General features: G+C 43.7%; 2 protein-coding genes across 2 annotated transcripts in view; one reads left to right on the top strand and one right to left on the bottom strand.

Moving 5' to 3' along the window:
* MED23 (mediator complex subunit 23) overlaps positions 1 to 22,727 on the bottom strand; it is a 116,871-nt gene that overhangs the window by 39,384 nt on the left and 54,760 nt on the right. The gene's annotated exons all lie outside the window — the stretch shown is intronic.
* On the top strand, positions 7,624 to 21,736 carry LOC120402042 (arginase-1-like). Its single transcript, XM_039532370.1, has 8 exons — positions 7,624 to 7,779; positions 12,970 to 13,042; positions 14,538 to 14,712; positions 16,221 to 16,380; positions 16,873 to 16,967; positions 18,850 to 18,954; positions 20,209 to 20,345; positions 21,329 to 21,736. Exons 1-8 carry the CDS (start codon positions 7,720 to 7,722, stop codon positions 21,502 to 21,504), a joined length of 981 nt encoding a protein of 326 aa, XP_039388304.1. The 5' UTR covers positions 7,624 to 7,719; the 3' UTR covers positions 21,505 to 21,736.

Raw genomic sequence — 22,727 nt, 5'->3', positions numbered from 1 at the left:
TCGGACCTGCTCTCCCAGGACCAGGGCCACCTCTTCAACCCCAACCTAGCAGCACTCCACTTCACAGCATAGCTGCTCAAGGGTTAGGCCGGGAGGAAAGAGCATGCTCGGAAGGAGTTCAACGTGTCCTCTTGGAAAGCAGGCGACCCTCCATTCACCGAGCCTACTTGGCAAAGTGGTCTCGGTTTTCCTGATGGGCAGATGAGCAGGGCATTTCCCTTGTAGCTTCCCTGCTCCAGCTAATTTTGGACTATCTCCTTCACCTTAGAGCCCAGGGCCTGGCGCCCTCGTCCATCAAGGTGCACTTGGCAGCCATATTGGCCTTCTACTCGCCAGTGCAGGGCCCCACGGTGTTTTCCCATGCCATGACTGGCCGATTCTTTAAGGGATTGGATCGTCCCTTCCCGTACATTCAGACCTTAGTCCGCCAGTGGGACCTGAACCTAGTGCTGGCTCGCCTTGCGGCCCCCCCATTTGAGCCGCTAGCTACATGCTCCTGGTCGCACCTCTCATGGAAGGTAGCCTTCTTGGTGGTGATCACATCGGCTAGGCATGTCTCGGAATTTGGGGCCTTCACCTCCGAGCCCCCATACACGGTATTCCATAAGGATAAGGTCCAGCTCCGTCCACATCCTTCGTTCCACCTGAAGGTGGTTTCTGCTTACCACATGGGTCAGGACATTTTCCTGCTGGTCCTCTGCCCCAAGCCCTATGTGTCCAGTGAGGAGAGCCGTCTCCACATGCTGGATGTGAGACAGACTTTGGGTTTTTACTTGGAGTGGACTAAGCCATTCAGGAAGTCCTTGCAGCTGTTCATCGCCTTGGCCAAGTGCATGAAAGATCAGCTGATCTCCACTCAATGGCTCTCCAATTGGATCACCTCGTGCATCCATACCTGCTATGACCTGGCGGGCAGGGGCAGCTCTACCTTTTTGGCCGCCCCAAGCAGTCATGCGCGGGAGGTACCCTGGAGCTGCGTGAGCAGCGGACCTCCCGCGGGCATGACTGCAGAGGGACCGCTGGTCCCGCATGGCTTGGCTGGACCTCCCGCGGCTGCGGACGGCTCGCGGGTCCGGCGGCTCCGCTTGAGCTGCCGCAGTCATGCCTGCGGGAGGTCCAGCCGAGCCGCTGGGGAGCGCCTCCGCAGTCATGCCTGCGGCAGGTCCAGTCATCCCGGGGCTCCGGTGGACCTCCCGCAGGCATGACTGCGGCAGGTCCGCCGGCCCAGCTTGCCGCCCCCCCCGGCTACAGGGGACGGGCCGCTCCTCGGCTCGCAGCGGCAGGATGAGCTGGGGCCCCAGCCTTTTGCCGCCCCCTAGATTTTGCCGCCCTAGGCACCAGCTTGTTTTGCTGGTGCCTAGAGCCGCCCCTGCTGGCGGGAATCGGCACACCATCAATTGTGAGGGCACACTTGACTAGGGCTCAGGCCTCGTCAGCTTCCTTTTTGGCCCATGTCCTTATTCAGATCATTTGTAGGGCTGCCACGTGGTCTTCAGTTCACACTTTCACCTCGCATTATGCGATCATCTCCCAAACCAGGGAGGACACTGGGTTTGGCAGGGGTGTGCTCCATTCCAGAAATTTGTGAACTCCTACCCACCTCCAACAGATATAGCTTGGAATCACCTATTGTGGAATACACATGAGCAATCACTCAAAGAAGAAAAGACAGTTACCTTTTCCATAACTGGTGTTCTTTGAGATGTGTTGCTCATGTCCAGTCTACATCCCGCCCGCCTTCCCCTCTGTTGGAGTTGTCTGGCAAGAAAGAACTGAGGGTGGGGGCAGCGCGCAGCGCCCCTTATACTACGCCATGGAGGCGTCACTTCAGGGGTCGCTAGGGGTGCTTCCCTATGGGTATTGCTAGGGGAAAACTTCCGACACCGGTGCACATGGCGAGCACGCACACCTATTGTGGAATAGACATGAGCAACACATCTCGAAGAACACCAGTTACGGAAAAGGTAACTGTCTTTTCTGTTTTTGCCAGTAGGTTGGCAGCCAGAGAGCTGTTTAGAAGTCTGAAAAAAAGCAGCATAGGTGAAAGTAATTACATTTTACCACTGTTGACTACTATAAAGGATGTGTTTAATGTCCCTATATGAGGCATACTAGGTTGGCTCTATTGTAACAGTAAACATTGGATTCAGGTGACTGTAATAAATTTGGCAACCATGACCTATCTCAGGTGACTAGGAAACAAAATCATCTTGCTGGTTCAAGATTCACTAGTGCAGTGGTTTTCAACCTTTTTTCATTTGCAGACCCCTACAAAATTTCAAATGGAGATGCAGACCCTTTGGAAATCTTGGACATACAGGTTGAAAACCACTGTTCTATGGTAAAGACAACTTTTTGTGGATCCCTTAGACATAGTCTGAGGACCCCCAGGGGTCCATGGACAACTGGTTGAATATCACTGCACTAGTGTAACAATTTGGTGACACACAAGAGGGCTCGCAAGTGACTGAACTTTATTTCCTGGCTCCACTCACTTGACTTAGGTCAGATTGCAAAATTCATGCCCCTGTCATCTGACAGGTTAATAACCCCCAGCTCCAAAAACCATAACCTTCTTTTGGCTGGAAAGGAGTGGAACAAAGTATATACTTCATGGGATTGTGTTATTTGGACAGCATCCACTCACCTATGGACGTTCTCGGTGATTTTTCCCCCCCCTTGCCCTTGTAGGTAAAATGGCTCTGGCAATGACAGCTCTTAAGGTACTCCCCCAATATGCAGGAAGCTTTCATTATGAGTGCTTCCACAGCAGCCCGGCAGATACATCTGAGCTGTTTTTATGTGTATGCTGCCAGACAGGGCCGGCTTTAGGAAGTGTGGGGCACAATTCAAACAGTTTCGACGGGGCCCCGGCAGGGAAGACAAAAAAAAAAAACATGTAAAAAAACACGTGAGGCTTGTACTCACCGGACGGTGCTCCGATTCTTTGGCGGCACTTCAGCGGCGGCTCCTTCACTTGCTCCAGGTCTTTGGGGCACTGAAGGACCCGCCGCCGAAGACCCAGAGCAAGCGAAAGACCCACCACCGAAGTGCTGCTGAAGACCTGGCGTGCCGCCAGGTGAGTAAAAATTAAAAAGGCGCCTCTAGCCGAGGAAGAGATTCTCACTGGGCGCAGGGCCTTCTTAGGCGTGGGGCCCAATTTGGGGGAATTGGTCTACAGCCGGTCCTGCTGCCAGACAAGTAACTTGGTCTGAATTTTCAGGGGAAGTGATGTGGAAAGGGGGCAGGGATAATACAAGGGGAGAAAAAAGTTCAGGAGAATCTGGCCTCTTATCCTTACAGGGACTCTGCCCATACTTAGCATCTTTTTGGGGCTAAGAGAGATTTGAAAAAAAAATGAAATTTCGTCAAGAGAACTTTGTAGACATGAATAGCTCTTATCTCTAGAAATCTTAGTAGTTGCTTGCCACGATTTTCAGAAGTGGGTGGCTAGTGGTTATGGATGCCTAACCTGACACGTCTTGATGAGTTCTGATTTTTAGAAAGTGCCGAGCACCAGGGATTTCCCTACACCCTCCCTGAATTTCCCCCTCCCCCCAGTTTTGTGAACTAGTTGCATGCAGTGTTGCCAATTTAGTGATTGTTTGGAAATTTGAATTGAAACATTTAATACACACTTTAAAAGCATATAAAGTGTATGATAAAATACACTGAAAAAGTATAATAGATTTGAAAAGTATGAACATAGACTAGCTTCCTTATACAGCTGTTGTTTTTTATGACAATGTCGGTGTGTTCATTTCGGTGATGTTGGCCAACCTATTAATTTCAAATGATGATTTGTAAGCAAAGTCTCAATGAGCTCTCTCTGACAGCTAGTGATGAGCTGGGGGGGAAAGGTTTCAGGCCCAGATTGTATTTACATTCACACCTAATCTACCTAGGTATCCAGCAAACAGAGCTGTGTTGCCCGAGTGATAGATTTTGGCTGGGGTTGGGTTACAAATCACTTGAATGCAGGGGGAGGAGGGAGAAGGGGGTAATGAAATGTTGTTCTTATAGTATGAGTAAAGGGCAGTAGAACTGTACTGAGCTTGTGCTGATTGAGGGCATCAAGAGAGAGGGTGGATACAGGTGTTTAGTGTGATGGTTTGCCTGAGTCACAAGTACTATTTGACCTGTCCCTCTCCACTGTTTAAAGACAGAGCTAATTAAGATCCATAGATAGTCTTTTGTTTTGTTTTGTTAAGTGACCACTACAGCTGAAATCACTGATAATCAGGTCTAAGTGCTTAGACCTGCTGTGGGACAGTGTTTCTGTGGAAGAGATGGCCCAGTCTGCACTAGCAGCGAGGTTCCTCCACTGAGAGCTCAGCTGAAATCACTGAGAGGTGGGTGGAACCTCAAGAGACCAACTCACAGACGTCACAGTGGCAGGTGGCAGCAGAAGGTGACGACGCAGGGCCATTGTCAACAGAGTGATGGAGTGAACGGTGGCAAAACAAACAACCATGGCCAGAGTGAACAGTGAGCAGCTAGAGGAACGAGCAAGGTGCCTTCTTGCCCCCCACATGGGAGGTGAACTCATGTGAAAGCACCTCTGAACTCTGAGTCTCCACTGACCAAGGACAACACCGGTGAGTGTTAATGAGGCTGTTAAGAATGCTGGAGACACAACACAGTTCCTGCGAACAAACAGGGCTGTGGCATCATACTTTCTATTTAAGCAAGAGATACCACACACTACAAACTGGAGGCCAATGTTAAGTGCATTGTCACTTGTTCATCCTGAAGTTGAACACTGGTTCCAAACAAGACCAGCAAATGCTCACTATCTTTCTGCAAGAAACTCAACTGATTGGGTAGAAGCATGTGGTGCAACAGTGAAAGACTCAACAGTTGAAAAAGTGAAGAACTCTCTCATCACATTCAAAAAATTTTCATACATGGCTGAAGAATGCACCGATGCAAATGGGCATCAAGTATTAAGTCATTGTGCGCGTTATCTTGATGTCAGTGGTAGGCCAGCAGATGCATTTCTAGATGTTCAAGTTATAGAAGACATATTGGCTGCATCTGTGACAACCCACATCTTAGAAGAGTTAAATGCTTGTCAATTGGACCCCAAACGGATGGCTGCTTGTGCATTTGATGGGGCTGCAAACTTCTCTGGAAGACATGGTGGAGTACAAGCTTTGCTCAGAGAAAAGTGTATCCCTAATCTCTCCTATACACACTGCAGAGGCCATCTACTCCAACTAGCGCTAGTATGAGCTGCAGACTCTTCAAAAGACATTTTAAAAAGCTATAAATTTAATGTCTTCATAATATTCTTTTTCAGCAAGAGTCTAAAAAGACTGAATATCTTGGAAAATATAGAAGATACACTGGGACTGAAGTTCAAATTAGTCCAACCTGGGAAAACCCTCTGGCTTTCTCATAAGTGATTCTTGGCTGTTGTCTTAAAATTACTCCAGTCATTATTACTGGCTTTGGAAAGTATCTACCAAGATGGGATGGATCTAAGTAGGGAGGCTGGTGGATTACTTTTGCTAGTACGTTCAGAGATGACTATTGCCATTCTCTCTCTTGTAAGTCTACTGTTGAAACCACTTGGGTCATTAAACAATGCCATCTAGGCATCTGCTACAATAGTAGATCTTTGTCCAGCAATAGAAGCTACATTTGGATCAATTAAAGAGCCATCCATTGAAAAAGTACTGGAAGAAGCAAAGACTTCAGTCCAGAAGTTGACTAATGAAGGAATTTATATTGAATCCTTAAGTGAAGAGGACAAGTGTTTGTTAAGACAACTGAAAAAGTACAGAGACTTGATTCTTAAAAATCTACAACAGCGACTTCTAGATTCTACTCAACCTCGACATAGCTTTTACAGATCCCTGTCCTATAATACACCGACAGTTGAATGAAGTGAGGCACTACCAGCAATGGCGCTGCCATCATGTGCTCAGGACAGAATAGAGAATTTGAACACAGAGTGAAGTATCATATGACGAATGAATGAAGATTTGACTTCAACTTCTTTTTTATCATCACTAGTGGCTCAACCTCATCTTTATGCTATGTCTCCTGGGATGAAAGAAGTAGGAATTCATCTCTTGCTATTCCCAGTCACAACCGCTACAGTTGAGCATTCTTTTTCATCACAGAATAGAATTTTGTGTCCTGAAAGAAGTCACTTTCTGCCTGATCATGTGAATGAACTAATGAGCATATCAATTGAAGAAATGGAAGTACTGGACACACGAGAAGCCCCCAAAGGTGAACGCATTGCATTCAAGAAGTACATTAACAGAGTTGTGCAAAATTATAACAAGAAACCAAGAAGGATGTAGAGGTAGTGCTTCACAGAATGCTTGAGTAGCCAACTTTAATTTGTGTGATGATTTAAAAACATGAATTAAATCTAATAAAATGGTCATGAAACATTTTTCAGTTTTTACTGTGGTGCCATACAGCCCACCTTCACCCTCATGGTCTCACCCCTCATCGGCCCAAACCGCTCCCGTGCCCCCCCGTAAATTCAGAACACCCCCTTCCCCCAATTTCAATTCTGGGGAAAACACTGCTGAGCACCAATGTGCTAAACGAATCAGATTCTTTCCAGGTATCTCAGATTGGGTCCTCAGAAAATGGAGGCACCAAAAAATAACTACTCACTTGAAAACCTTGGCTGTTGCCTGACTCAGCAGTGTTTTAACACTTCCTAGACTTGTTAACAGCCACATAAAGCTGTTAAGCTCCCAAAAAGAGTAAGTTTGTTTCTTTCAGATGTTATTCCTATCATCATAATTGTATTTGGACTATACACTCTACACCCTGAACGGACTCAGATAGCTATTTTCAGAGACGGGGAGTTAGATTTCATAGTGGGCAGGCACGCCCTTGCTATCTCCTGTGTGCGCACTGGAGTGCATATCTAGCACTGATGCACAAAAGTATCTTCAAGGGACTGCAGAGATGTGAACTATGACTATGTTCTGGTTTTGTCTGTCCCTTCCAGATAGGAAGGCTCAGGACCCGCACTATTACAGGGCAGATCATACTGATTGGGTAATATGAGACAGGGAATGGGTTCAGGAAACCTAAAAAGGCTTTTTAATAATAGTTATTGGAGCACAGGGGAGGTGTTTATAAACCTGTCACTTAATGAAGTCTTATCCATCCATCTATTACAAAAGGATATATTAATACTGAGAAGGCTGTTGGATTTTAAGGTTTCTTTTAAACCACGGAATTTAAAATTAAGAAGCTATAGCTATAGTAGAACAGCAACAGGCTGCAGCAGGTGTACTTTCCTGAAGGATAAAGGCCTTCTACTTCACAATATACCCAAGAAACGTATTGCCCAGTAATGCACACCACAACAAGGTGTGCTACATAACACTTGCAAAAGAGTTAGAAGCTTGGCACTCAAACTGCTGTGAATTTATAAGCTTGCCATAATTATGTAAAATTAAACAATAACGAATACAAAATATACAGTTAATGGGGTTATTCTCCTGCATAGACTCAAGGACAGGAAAGTGGCAATTGCTGATGCTGTTCTTATGCAATTGCTCTTTTCAGTGGGTGGAGAAAAAGAATGCCCCGCCTCTCCCTTCCACCCATAGCTTCCCTTCGGTTATAAATGGGAGAAATCTAACCTCTGCCAGTGAGAGGGTTGAGAGCCTGCCTTCCACTGGAAGGGACCTGTTCCATCTTGGTGAGATCCCAGAGGGGAAGGTGTGTGGCAGAATGAGTGACGAACCAAAGCCCTTAGTTGGAATCATCTGGGCTCCTTTTTCAAAAGGACAGGTAGAGTGTCTCCAATTTTTCTAAAATGTGCTTATAAATGCTTGTGTTTAGGGGGTCTTAGACTGGAAATTATGAAGCCACTACTGTCTGTGACCTTTGTTCCTTGTTTCTCTTGGTCTCATTCTCTTTATTAGAAAGGGGGGCATAAAGAATATTGAGTAAGCTATATGTCTAGCACAGGTTTCCACAGCTCTGGATGAGAAGGCACTTTCACCCATGTCAGTCCCAAAGGCAACACTTAGCTTTGTTTTGTTCTTAGTGCAAATGTTATATTTCAAAAATGTTCAGTTAAATTCTGTTTGCTTTGAGAAACTGAAGCACAAGAGAACTTTCTCTCTCCCCACACCAGCTTTGTAGATCTCAAACCTCCCTTATTAATGCACACTTGTCATGAACAGAGCCTTCATTCATGGATGAAGGCTGGCCTTGTAAATATGAGCAAAAAGTCTAACCATAATTACACTGTAATTGTTAGCAATTTACAGTCTTTATATATGTAACATGGGAGTTCTCCTAATCTTAATGACATCTTGCAGGGGGGAGTTCCGGATATACACCTGCCCGAGCACACTGAAATCAGTGCAATCATGCTTATTTCAATAATTAGGCATGAGGTTCATGGCAGCGACATAGGAAATAAATACACAAGTAAAGAGAGCATGCTGGTATGGAAATATTAGCTCAGTAACTTTTGTGATGCAATAATATTCAAAAAACAAATACAAAGAATAAAAAGCTGGTTGGAAAATGTTTTTCTGCAGGAAAAAATGTTTTCAGAAGAAAATTAAAAACTGAAATATTTCAGTTCTGAAGTTTTGCCACTGTGTCTCATGTGAGTTATAATTCAGGTGTATCTTGCTCCTGTTCTCCTCTACAAGCCAGGCTCCCTGGTCAGATTCCATCTCTCATAATGTATCACAGTCTCTCCTCAGTGGGGCTGTAGAGGTGGGAGGGTGAGGCAGCGTGGGAATCATGTGGCCATGGTGCATCATGAAAGATGAAGTCCAGCTGGGGGCCTGGCCCACAGATGAGAATAGCAGCACAAGGCACCAGAGCAGCACTTCACAAGTGAAATGTCTTGGTATTCAGTTTTCTGGGGGGAAAAAGCAGATAATTTTAACAAATAAATTATTTAGTCTAAAATGCAATTTTCCATTGAAAATCAGGTTTGATGGAAATTTTCAATCAGCCCTAGTCTGTTTAGAAATTCCTACCTCAATCAGCTTTAAGTATTGGTCCAGTGGCAAAGCTGACCACTGTCTAGGTGGTCTTCCTATATAAACAGTATGACTATATGACTAAACAGTGTTATATAGAAAACTAAATTTAAGTCACCTTATTTTCAGGGGTGCTGAGTACCTGCCCCTACAGCTAAAAATCAATGGCAGTTTTAGGTGTTCAGCACTTTTAAAAATTAGGTCCTCTTTTGCAAGGCTTTCCTTCAGATAAACTTACTACATCACTCCCAAGCTGAGCTTTTCCTTAGGAAAAACCCTGCCCTTTTCAGCCTGCTGTAAGGGCATGCTCTTCAGTCCCTTTTTATTCAGCTAGCAGCATTACCCTGTGCTGTAGCCCAGTTCAGCTGTGTCTCAAACAAAATTACACACACTGGAAAAGAAACAGATTCTCTTTCCAGCCTGGCATGTGCTTGCCCCTGTTACCAGCCCACTCTCTTTCTACACACTCCATTTCCAAACTGTAAAGTGCACCAGAGGGTGAGAGCATGACTTGTAGTTAGCTACATACACTAATTAAAGTAACATGCCCATTTATTCTTTTTGAGAGTTATTCCATTTCTGCAATCTATTTCTTAGAAAAACTTACACCAAGTATCACAAAAAAATTATAATGTCTAGACTGATACAAACATGCAATACATAACGTTCTGCTTTGGCTGGGCTGCTTGTACTCAGAGGTGTTAGCTGGACTTGCTTTTCTTTCACCCTCTCTCTTAATTAGCCTACAATATTGTGATGTGTAAACAGTTGCAGCCTCTGGGGTCCCAGGTCCTGGAATGAATGTGTATAATGTAGGGCCAGATTTTGAAAAAAGCTCAGCCTCCAATGTTCCAAGTGCTTTTGAAGATCTGGCTCCATCGGTGGGAGCTGATCACTTTCAGATGTGATCATATCTCAACCTCCCCTCCCCCCACCAATAACAAGCAAGGAATTTAAAGTATGTGTGGAGTGGAATCTGTTAAGGAACATTGAGAATGAAATTCCTAACATTTGCACATGTGAATATCAAAGTTATACACTGCAATTGGGCCTGTGCGTGCTCCGCCCCTTTGAAAATCAGATGGGATTCAACATTTGTAAGTTATATACACCCTCTTGTTTCTGAGCATAAGTGAAGCCACTAACTGATGTGGTTAAAAGGAAACTTACTCTATGGGGGCAAGTTATTTCATATTTGCCTATTTTAGGGTTTCTTCCACCTTCAAAGGGGAAAAAATTACATTTCTCTTCTAGCCCAGTTAGGTGGTACCAGTCATTGATGGAGAAAAGATATGAGAGTAGATAGAACACTAGTCTGATTCAGCATGGCTGTTTCTCTTATGACATAATTTATTGGTATTAGAATATAGCTATTTCATTTTAAATGTGTTTGTTTCAAAAACTCATTTTGGTGTTAGATAAAGCATCTCTTTCCACCGCAAAATAGTTTGTAGTAGAAAGATAAGAACAGACAGGAATAAACGATGAAGATGTTGTTTTGTATTTCTGGCGCTGGACTGGTACTCAGGAGAATTGGATTCAGGTCATGCTCTGCACAGACTTCCTAAGTAACCTTGGGCAAGTCATTTAATTTTTCTGAGCCTCAGTTCCCTATCTGTAACATGGAAGTACTTTTTTTCTCCCACTTTTTGTTCTACTTAGATTGTAAACTCTTCAGGGCAAAGACTGTCTCTTACTATATATATGTACATATAATAGAAGGATGCAACAGTGTTATTGGGGCATTAACCTAGGATTTGGGAATCCTGGGTTCAAGCCCCTGCTCCACCATATACACCATAACTGTGTGACCTTGGGGAAATCACATGGATTCTCAGATTCCTCCTCTGTGAAATGGAGATAATAGCACTTCTCCTCACAGGGTGTTGTGATAAGAACATTAAAGATTGTGAGGTGCTCACATACTGCATTAATGTGGACAATATAAGTAACTAATATTAGCTGGGGCTTGTAGGTGCTACTGTAACTAAAATAATATATTTTATTAAGGTTACCTGGACTGATGTTCCATTACCTGAAAAATTAGAATAACGGCTTGATGCTTGTAAACTACATTTCAAGGGCCTGGGGTCCTGGCATGTTCTGTTCTCATTTTCCACTGCCAATAACTGAGTCCTCCAAGTCTTGCTCATACAAGTAATTCTCATGCGCACACATGGTTTCATTGAAGTCAAGGGGATGGCTCTGATAAGTAGAGCTCATAAACATGAGTGGAGCCTTGCATGATGATGTCCTGAATCTGGAGTGTCAAACTTCCGACTTATTTCTATAATGAAGGACTGAGCGGTGTTAGCCGGGAAGTGCTACAGAAAGGACATTGCTGAATCCAGGCACACGGGAGCTATTTAAATCTGCCTGTTTTGTGCCTTTGAGGCCTCCGGCAGTCTCTCCTCCCTCATGCAGCTGTGCTGTGCACTTCAAAGACAGCTGGGCTGCTTTAAAATGTAGCTTGTACTTAAAGCACTACTTTGGGACCAGTCAGTCAGTTCCCATTTCAACTTTTTAATTAAAAGTCAAACTCTAAAGCAGCCCCCCACAGCTCTGTGCTGGAGCTTGGCTAGAAGAGAAATGTAATTCTCCCCTCTGAAGCTGGCTTACTTCAGAGGAGCAAGGAGACAAACTTCAAAGGCTGCTGTGTCCCTCCTCCGGTCCAGCTGCCAAGTTTCCCAAGCAGTCGGCCTCTGACAGAAGCCAATTTACCTTTAAAACAACTCAACTCCCATTAACGTCAGTGTGAGCTACACATGTATCAGGCAGATAGACTGGGCACAATACAGCAGCTGCTCTCTATGGTAAAATGAGTTCATTTCCAGTCTCAGAGCTGGCTAATAATTATTTTTAATGATAAAGAAAATGATCATCTCCTTTTCAATGTAATAGGCAATAGACGAAACCGTTACCCTTACAAAAGATATAAATGCTCTTGTGAACCTTGTAGTGAATGTTTGTTTCAGTATTGTAAACATTCCCTACATCCAGAACTGTTCTTTTTCTTGCATGTAACTAATGCCTTGTCTACACTACTGCTTAAGTCGATGAAAGTTACGTCGCTCAGGGTGTAAACCCCTCCCGCACGAGCGACGTAACTTACATCGACTTAACGCGGTGTCTACACTGAGCTATGTTGGTGGGATACATTCTCCCATTGACGTAACTTCTGCTTCTTGTTCAAGTGGATTAATTATGTCCATGGGAGAGCGCTCACCTATCGACTTATCGCATCCTCATCAGACCCACTAAATCGATGCTGTTGCATCAATTGCAGCAGCACCGACATAGCATGCTATGAAGACAAGCCCTTAGATAGAAGCTTTCAGTAATTTCATCTAGAACAAAACATATACAAGAGGACAATGATTTTTGCTTTCACTTGTTTGAAATGACCAGAGGTCATGCTTGAGAATTCCTAGGCCAGGTTGGATGTGAAAAAGATCAATTTGATAGCTGATAGAACTGTTCAAACACAGAGAATGGCTGATGTTCCATTACCTGAAAAATTAGAATAAAGGGCGATTTTCTTTCTTCTTTCAAAATAGATTCTGCTTGATGCTTGTAAACTACTTTTCATGGGCCTGGGGTCCCTTAAGGTGCAGTTATGTGCACACATGAATCTATTACAGCAATTTGTTTTCTGTGCCCTATTTCAACTACAGCCCCGATCCTGCACCTGGGTCTATGTGGGTGGACCCATGCAGAGCCTGATTCGTTTCAGCATGGATCAGCTTGCAGGAGAGGGACGCAGATTTCTTTCCTGGAGAGATTTTTGCCTCCTGTACTTACATCAGAACAGAATAGGTGCTATACTTGTTTTTCTTCCAATCAAATTATTTTAGAGCAGCACATTTGCACAGAATGTGTTGTTTAATGTAAATTCTGCTCCAAAACAGGTTTTTCTATAACATAATTGCTCAGGTACATGATCTGCCTGACTTCTTATATTTCTTTTTAATAGGCACGGCCAGGAACGGAAGAAGGGCCGGCAGTGGTGAAGGAAGCTGGCCTGATTGATAAACTAACAGCCCAAGGTATTTTTCAAATGGAAAACACAAATTTAAATACAATTAACATTATCCATTATAAACACACCAACAAGTACCCTAGCAATGCTCTGGCATCTTTAATGAAAAAAAATGACGGAAACGTTTAAATAAAACCAAAACACTATGTTTGAAAATTTGCAGAAAATTGCAAAGTGCCTAAAAATCACAGAAGCTGTACAAGTTTTGTGCTCACAATTATTTGTCACCCGACAGGATTCCTTAAGTGTTTTGAGACACTTACCTTCTCCATGCAAATTGACCCAGAAGCCCCTATTCTACCCTGCCCCTCCCCTTGGCCAGGAAAAGCATGTATTTATTTTAGATTTCTGGTGATGTCATCTTAGCAGATACTCACTTCGTAAGTCAAAACGTAGATTCCCCTCCCCCCCGACACAGTCGCTTACAGTATAACTTTATATTTTGTGAAGTCTAACCAAAGGAGGGCTAACTATATATCAAGCCTGGCCTTTCAAACGTGTGTGAATGAAAAAAACAGGCTTAGGCTGAAAATATGTTTCCCATCCCCACCCCTCCAAGCTCAAAACCACTGGAGAGATGTTCTGAAAACGCTTCTGGAGCGGAGGGAAGCTCCCTATGTCACAGCCCCAGTGGTGCTTGGGAGGCTTAGAACTCTGCAGAAGTAGCAGAACCCAACATTTGTTTAGCGTTGAATGAACTGCTGCCTCCCCATCTGACAGAGCGCTGCCTTGTACTTGTACACTGCTGCCTACCTGGTACTTATATAGCCCCCCTTGCCGTAGTATCTGAGTGCTCTACAGTCTTCGATGTATTTATTCTCACGGCACCCAGGAGGTAGAGAAGTGCTACAAGCCCCATTTTTCAGCAGGGGAACTCAGGTGCTGACCAACAAAGTCACTTGCCTAAGGTTACACGGGCAGCCTGCAGCAGAGCTGGGAATTGAACCAGGAACTCTCAAAACTAGGACAACACCGTAACCAGGGCACCATTATTATTATTATTGGTATTCCTGCAGCACCTTGGAGTCCAGGACTCCATTGAGCTAGGTGCTCTACAACCACAGAAGAAAACACCAATCCCTGCCCCCAAGAGCTCCCTTCCCTGTAAGCTAGCGGCTAGCTCCTTCCTCACCTGCCCTTGTTGACCATCTCCTAGCTACTCAGGAGGGTGAAAGTTTGCTCTCCTACACATAGGCCTCTGGAAGCCATGCTAGTAATAGCAGTGTAAGCTCCAGCCTCCGGATTTTCAGAATGGTAACCTAGGCAAATGGGTGAGTTGGGTTAGAAGCTGCTCAATAAGGAGCTAAAGAAGAAAAGCAGAGTTATAGATTAAGATGCAAACAAAAAACACGTAAACATAAAATAGCTTTGCAAATTACATGTGATTTTCTCCATATTACCTGCTACACAATAATGTTCAATTGTTTTGAACGGGAAATTTTAAATGAAAAATGTACTTCCTTGTGACCTTTACCTTTTTCCTTCCACTGTGCTAATCACAGGGTGTGATGTTAAAGATTATGGAGCCTTGCAGTTTGATGTTATTCCCCATGACCACCCATATAAAAATGCGAAAAATCCCAGAACTGTTGGGTGTGCAAACAGGAAGCTAGCCAGCGCTGTGGAAGAAGTGAAGGAGGATGGAAGAACCTGTGTGGTAGTTGGCGGGGATCACAGGTCCTTTGTTATACTTGTCTGTATTAAAGCATGAGTGGCTTTCAGAGCTGCACAAACTACCCAAATGAAGAGCCAGTTCATTTTTAGCTAAGTCCTTTCAGTTCAATTTCAAGACTAGCAGCTGTCTGTTAAATCTGATCAAAAGCCTTTCCCTATTCCAACACCCCTTTTAAAAGGTTGATAGAAGAAATAATGAGCCATTCAAACAAGCCAAGGCTGTTTCCTACACAGCAGTGTTTGCATTTAAAAAAAATGTATGAGGAACCCTCATTCCCGCAGAGGTTAACCTTGGAGTTTTATGTAGATTTGGGTCCTGATCCTGTAAACACTTATGCACATGCATAATTTTACGCAGTGCAAATAGTTCCAGTAAGGGAGGGGTGGGTAGTTAATGTGGTTGTTCACCAAAGTGCCGATCCAGCAAAGCACTCAAGCATGAGCATCGCTTTAAAGAATGTAAATAGTGTTGGGATTCCCTCAGATCTCTCTTCATTCAGCTTCCCAAGAACTCCAAATTTTGTCACTCAGGTATTGTAATTTGGCATACAGCAATGCTGCGCTGAGTTGATCAGGGAATATCACAGCTCCAAAGTTATTCAGAAACTATTTCTCTTTGTACACATTCACACATCTCATTACATTTACTAGACACTGCATCACACACTTTAGGATCAGATTGGTTAATCTGTAGGAACCGATCCCAGTAACACATGCTCTAGCCACGTGCTGTCCATTTTAGACTTCCTCTTTACCTCACTCTCTACACTCCTAATTTACTTTGTCCCTTGTTATCTAGTTCATAGTAAATAGTTCCCTGGGTGTTCTCCCTCTCATTTTAGCTAGCTCACTCATTGTCTTTTTAGCCTGCTGACCTATTTCCTTATTTTATTTAGCACAAATGTCCTGTTTTCAGCCTGATGATTCATTTAAGTCCCTAATCCTATCTTCCAAAGAATGAGGCCTCCACACGGGTGTTAATTACTTCAGGCCAGGTCTCAACAACAAATAGTCTCATTCATTTCATTGGGACTATTCAAACTGTGCATCTTTAAGCACTTGTGTACTCCCAGCAAAGTGAAGAGGACAACTCACGTTCTACACATGCTTGAGTGCTTTGCTGGATCAGGGCCCAAATTACCATTCTGGACCAGGGCATGTGTGCAGTATGTGAACTCGCTAGCCATGCTCCTGCCAATGTTCCAGTGTTTTGCCCTGTGCTTCTGGGAGATTGTTGATCCCGAGCTCAACTCCATAGTACGCAGGAAGCCAGCCACACCCTTTCCTTTTCTAGCCTTCCTGGCTTCTCCCCACACAAAAGAAATATAGCATTTCCAGTGCACGAGGAGCCTTCTTGGCTGCATAGCAGGCTGCAGATTTTCATCCTCAGAGAATGTTTTGCAACAACAAATGCTTTTAGAAATAAGTTTAGCATGGTGCTGTGAGAAGGAAAATATGTTGTGTGATGTGCCATGTAATGCCTATGTTTACGCATAACTCTGTCTATTCAGCTTGGGAATTGGAAGCATATCTGGCCACGCAAAGACTGAACCTGATCTTGGTGTAATTTGGTTTGATGCCCACACTGATATTAACACTCCAGTGACATCATCATCTGGGAACATACATGGGCAGCCTGTGGCTTTCCTGCTAAAGGAACTGAAGGACGAGGTAATACAATTGCCATCACCTCTTTACATTGCAAGTATCTTGGAAACTCGTCCTAAACAGATGTGGGTTCTTGCTCATCCTCTGCTCCCCCTGATTACTACTGTAACATTTAGAATTAGTAAGGGAACCTGCCCATCTATTTCCTCATATTGGGACCCCTTCTCCCTCATGGATCACCCATGGCTCCTGTGGGCAAGAAGCCTGGCAGTCCCTGCCCTAAACCCTTAGGATCAGCAAAGGGCTTCAAAGCTCTGCCCCTGGTTGAGAGTCATGGTAAAGGAGGACCCCCAAGGACCCAGTTTCCTGTGGCTCCGATTTGGGTGCAAGGTTTGATTTTCAGCCTGCTCTCAGTCCATCCAACCTTTCTACACTCACATTTTGGGCTTTTTAAGAAGTCAAACCTTATTCTCCCCATCCCACTCCACTTTGAGGAGGCGGCTGGTTGTTATGGGGGTAACGTAGTAAAAATAAAACCTCTTTTGATCCTTTGAGGTGTCTGGTGTTCCAGGATTCTCGTGGATAACCCCGTGCCTCTCTGCTGAAGACATTGTGTATATTGGACTAAGAGATGTGGACGATGCTGAACAGTGAGTCTAGTTCCTCTCTCAACAGTGCTCAAATGCCACATTTCCCTTGCCTAAATGGATGTGTGGTGTTGCTGCAGACTGCAAAGTAGGTGCCTCCCTGACCAGTGTGAGGCTTAATGTGATGTGATTTGGAAACAACTGGCTAGGCAGTATACTGCAGAAAATAATCGGGGTGTGGGGCGGGCGAGGGGGCAGCGGGATATAGTGGATCACAAATTGAATATGAGCCAATAATGTGAAGCAGTTGTGGAAAAAGTCTAATATTCTGGGATATATTAACAGAGTGTTGTATGTAAGACACAGGAGGTAATTGTCCAGCTCTACCTGGCCCTGGTGAACCCTCAGCTGGAGTACTGTGTCCAATTCTGGGCACCTCACTTTAGGAAAGATGTGGCTAAATCAGAGTGTGTCCAGAGGAGAGCAACAAAAATGAGAAAAGTGTTAGAAAACCTGGCTTCCAAGGAAATGTTAAAATTAAATTGGGGGGGAATCTGATAACAGTCTCCAAATATGTTAATGGCTGTTATAAAGAGGACGGTGATCTACTGCTCTCCCTGTCCACTGAAGATGGAACAAGAAGTTATGGGCTTAATCTGCAACAAGGGAGATTTAGGTTAGATATTTGGAAAACTTTAACTATAAAGGATAGTTAAGGACTACAACAGGCTTTCAAGGGAGGTTGTAGAGTCCCTGTCTTTGGAGGTTTTTAAGAACAGATTAGACAAACACCTACCAGGGATGGTCTAGGTTTACTTGGTCCTGCCTCAGCCCTAGATTCTATGATTCTATGATAAGAGAAAATAAAGCAGAAAATAGGCCCACCTTCCCCAAGACAGACAGCCAATGGACAAAATCTGCAATATATAAATCAAGAACTGCAGGGAGCAGACACTATCTTTAAATATCATCTCACCTCAAAAGATCAAGCTACATTCACCAGAAGTGATTTCCCTCCTCTCCTCTCATATCTGCTTCGTTCGCTCACGTTCATGAGTGAAATGTTGGGGGGAAATCCAGTGACTACGAAGACTTCCTCCCAAACTGCTCAACCCCTTTTTGCTGACTGAATGAAGCCTGCACCCACAGCCATCAACATCTCTCCTCTACCTTTGGCTCTCTCCTCAAACCAGCTGCCTGCTCCTCTTCTGTGCTGAGGAGTCTCTCCAATTTCTTCAAAGAGAAAAGATGCAATCCAGCAAGAACTCTCAGCTTCCTGTCCATCTCCTACTCTGTACATTTCATCTTTTTCACCCCAGTCGGTGTCTCACAGGTCTGTCTCCTTCTTGTCCTCTACTGCCCAATCCATCCTCTCTACGTCATCTCCTTAGCTTTCCCTGCTTTTCTTTGCCTCCTCTCTTATCCTCACCCACCCAACTGGTTCTTTCATCTTCAGTCATCTGCTTCTCCAATCAAAAACTATCTTCGATCAACTCCTGCCTGTCCAGCTATTGCTCCCATCCCTTCCTCTGTTTGCCTAAATCAGCACATGTATAAATACATATATTTTAAATCCAAATTTAAGAACTTAAATATTGATTTGTAGGCATCTAAATGGTGACTTAATGCATCCAAATTCCAAACTAAAAACATACTTCAAATATAACCAATAAAGATTAGGAGCCTATAGATGTGCTCAGGTACCCAAGTTCAAAAATTAAGCACTTCAATATAAGCAGAATACTTTACCCCCCACTCTTGCCTTTATAATTCATTCATCTAGTTGATAATTTGTAAGCAGAATTAAAATGTAAAAGGTACTTAATATTTGTACTTAGTTCTCTGATAACATTTCAGAGGTCAGTGCATTTACAAAATGCTGAAAAAACAATGTACTTTTAGTTGCATTCATAAGCAGTTAATGTATCTGCCATGTCTCTTTCAGCTGTTTTCTGAAATCTCTGAGTATTAAATACTATTCCATGACTGAAATAGATCAACTTGGGATTGGGAAGGTGATGGAAGAAACACTTCATTATTTGCTGGCCAAGTAAGTAAAGAAACTATTTCATTTTTTTAAATACAGGATAAAAATTACACTGCAACCCATGCTCAAAAATGATCAGGTAAATCACCCCAGAATTTTGAGATCCCGGTCAGTCACTGGAGCACTCCAGGGATGCTGAATAGATACCTGCCAGCACAGTACAGCAAAATTGTTTTAGGATAGTGGGAGAAGAGGCCTTCTATATGTAATAGGACTATGTGATTGAGTTAAAGTTCAACAGATCTAACAGAACACGGCACATTTTGCCAAATACTCATGCATGTAAATCAAGCCCAATTTATGTACTGACAATCTGAACACAAAGATCAGAGAAACAAAATTTCTCCCTTGAGAGTTTTACAGCTCTACTGTACATACTAGATGCTTTATAAATAGGTTTTAGTCACGGGTATTTTTAGTAAAAGTCATGGACAGGTCACAGGCAGTAAACAAAAATTCACAGCCTGTGACCTGTCCATGACTTTTACTATATACCTCTGACTAAAACTGGGAGGGGTGGGGGTGGAAGAGGGTGCACTCAGGAGGGCGCCACAAGTGCTTGCAGGGTGAGTGGGGGTTTGTGGCCTGTGGGGTTCCACAGGTGTTCAGGGTGGGGGGAGTCTCGGCCCGGGGGGTGCTGCGGCTGTGCGGGTTGGTGGGGCTGAGGCAGGCTCCCTAACTAGTTCCCTGGGAAGTGGTGACCCCAGCTCCTAGCTTCACATGCTGCCTCTGCTCTGCCCCAAGCCCCGGTTCTGCAGCTCCCATTGGCTGGGAACCATGGACAATGGGAGCTGTGGGGGTGGTGCCTGCAGGTGGAGGCAGCACATGAGGCTAGGAGCTGAGGGAGTGGAATTGCTGTCACCCTTCTGGGGAGCACCCCAGCCCCCAGGTAAGCATTGCCTTGCACCCCAAACCCTAGCCCTGAGCCCCCCACACACACCCTCCTAAACTCCTGCTTTTGGAGGACTGGGGGTCCAAGATTGCTCCAGCACCGGCCACTGCAGAAGTCACGGAATCCGTGACTTTCGTGACAAACAGGGAGCCAATTTAGAATCTGTTTCTTGCTTCATGCCGTCCATGGTAGTATGCCATTCCATAACTTCTTTATGTGGCACAAATATTTTCTAAGTAGGACACAAGAAGTCTGAATCAGGGGGCTTAAGTTTTTCCATTGTTTCTGAAGAACATTTTCACAGGACCACTTTACAGCTTCTCTGAACGTGTTTAATTGTATTCTCTTGCTTTCCACCAATAAAGAAAGAAGAGACCAATTCACCTAAGTTTTGATGTGGATGGCTTGGATCCCTCTCTGACACCAGCTACAGGCACCCCAGTTCCTGGAGGAGTGACTTTGAGGGAGGGTATCTATGTAGCAGAACAACTTTATAAAACAGGTACAATAAACAAAGTATTGCTGAAGAGTGGAGCTCATGAAAATTAAAACTGGAAGGGACAGAGTAGTGAGTTAAATAGCAGGTTTTGCATACCTAGATGTTCTGGAACCAAAGGTTCAAATCTCCTCAACATCTCCACATCCTTCCTTCAGAGAGATATACTACCATATAGCTTACTCTCTGCGCAGGGCTTTTGAGAATGGCCTTTAACTGAGGTCCTATCTGCTCTCATAGCACATTTTGCATAAATAGGGATTTACTAATGTCCAGAGGCTACATTTCCCATGCTGTCCCTACTGTGTAGCACTCTGGGCTCTGCATAGCTGTTGCACTCCCACCACAGCTACCTGTGTTTTAGTGGCATTTAGTTTGCGAAGTGCTTTGTCAATTCATTGGAACGCAGGTGTTAGATAAAATGTAAAAAAAGACACAAAGAAAGTTAGAAATCACCTGCAACTTTATAGTATGGGAGCCCCAACAGGCAGAGAGCTGATGTAGCTGGCTCCTACACCCCTTGGTCTAGACGACATATTGGAGGTGGGACTGAATGGGTCCTGGGCAGGGAGGGGGAAGTAGCCAGAGCATTCTGCACTTTGGCTGTGCCTCAGGTAGTGTATGAACCCTAGGGACAAAGCTAGCTGGTTCAAATTAGAGTAGCCTCCCCAACGATGCCTGAGGCTGAGGATTAGAGTCCTAACTAGCTCTCTGATACCAGCTCCTTGTTGTGGTGTCCAGCAGAAGATGAGCACAGTAGAATATGTGACTCTATCTTCATCCTACACTGGGAAAAGGCACACTACTGGTTGAGTCTTCTTATACTAGCCTTTGTTAATGTTGATAAACAACAAAGGCAAAACCAACAGGGGGAAAATACATCCTGCCTTGGAACCTCTGTGGTACTGAGTTTGGAATTTCTTGACCTGAATAGAAAATTATGTATCTATTGAAAGTTTTCTCAGTATAACTATCATTTGTTATTGCAGGGTTGCTATCAGCAGTAGATATAATGGAGATCAATCCGTGTCTTGGGAAGACACAAGAAGGAGTTGACTCAACGGTCAACACAGCTGTTTCAATTATCTTGTCCTGTTTTGGTAAAGCACGTGAAGGTTCGCATAGTTCCAGTTGCTCAATATCCCAGCCACAAAAATACATTTGAACATATACAATTATGTTCCAAGTAGTTTTTTAATCCTAAAGTATAACAACATTTTGTTAATGCCAATTGCTTACTGAATGACTTTGGTAACCTCAAGCACAAAAATACGTTTTTCATCAAAGCTCAGAAACTAATGAGACAGTAATGGTCACTTGTGTTAATGGAGGCTATTGAAGTATTACCATAATTTTATTATCACCATTGCATTAAATCACATTATTACTACTATTTACTGATCTTGTTTTCATTGCATTCTATAAAGTTCTTGGAAAAAGAAAGTGGACATTTTTCTTATGCACTTAACTAAGTTTTCTGGAAGAAAATGCAAACCTTAAACAAATTTCTACATGCAAAAACAACCCCCTATGTAGTAAGTAACTTTACTTTAGCTCATCTTCTGCATTACTGAAACTTGAGTCAACACATCTAACATCTTATAAATTAAAAAGAAATTGACATTTTAAAATACCAAGTAACTGCATCTGGGAAGTAGTTTTATAATGGGTATGTATGTTTCATTATAAATGAAATATCAATTAACATTATATTGAAATTTTGCAGACAGACTAATATGCAGATGTGCTCTAGGCATTATTTTGGGGAAGTTCTACTGCCTGTGTTCTACAGGAGGTCAGAATAGATGATCACAATGGTCTCTTCTGGCCTCGGAATCTATGGCTCTATGAAACCATGGAATGAGAATGTACCATGTGAACTCCCTCTGGTGGCTAATAACGAAATTGAACTTCTTCCAGAGTCTGATCTCAGTTGTCAGATAACTTTGGCATTACAGACAGTTATTCGAGTCTTACTAGATGAGTTTCCTCTGATCAAATACATTATATACAAAAATACCTAGGGTGACCATATTTGCACACACATCAAAAGGAGACTATATCCCAACACGTTTATGTATTTAAAAAATATGTAAACCCATTGGATAGTAATTCTACCACCTAGCTAAAGACAGAATGACTTAGCAGACTGTTAATGGGACAGAGAGCCTTTCAGCTTTACGTGACAGGTTCAAACCCAGGCTGGTAGTGGCCAAACATTATCTTTTGATGGCCTAAGTCCAATTTCACATTTTACCATATCTGCATAGGCCAGGAACTGAAGGAGCTTAGACACTGAGATACTGAACTCATTTATGTACACAAGTAGATGGATGGAGAGGGCTGATTTACATTGTTGCAGCTTGCTTAGTGAAGAAACAAAAGTTT

The sequence above is a fragment of the Mauremys reevesii genome, linkage group 3 (assembly GCF_016161935.1).
Source record: "Mauremys reevesii isolate NIE-2019 linkage group 3, ASM1616193v1, whole genome shotgun sequence".
NCBI lineage: Eukaryota > Metazoa > Chordata > Testudines > Geoemydidae > Mauremys > Mauremys reevesii.
Note: the sequence above shows the minus strand (reverse complement) of the source record. Positions and strands in the feature narration are given on the sequence as shown.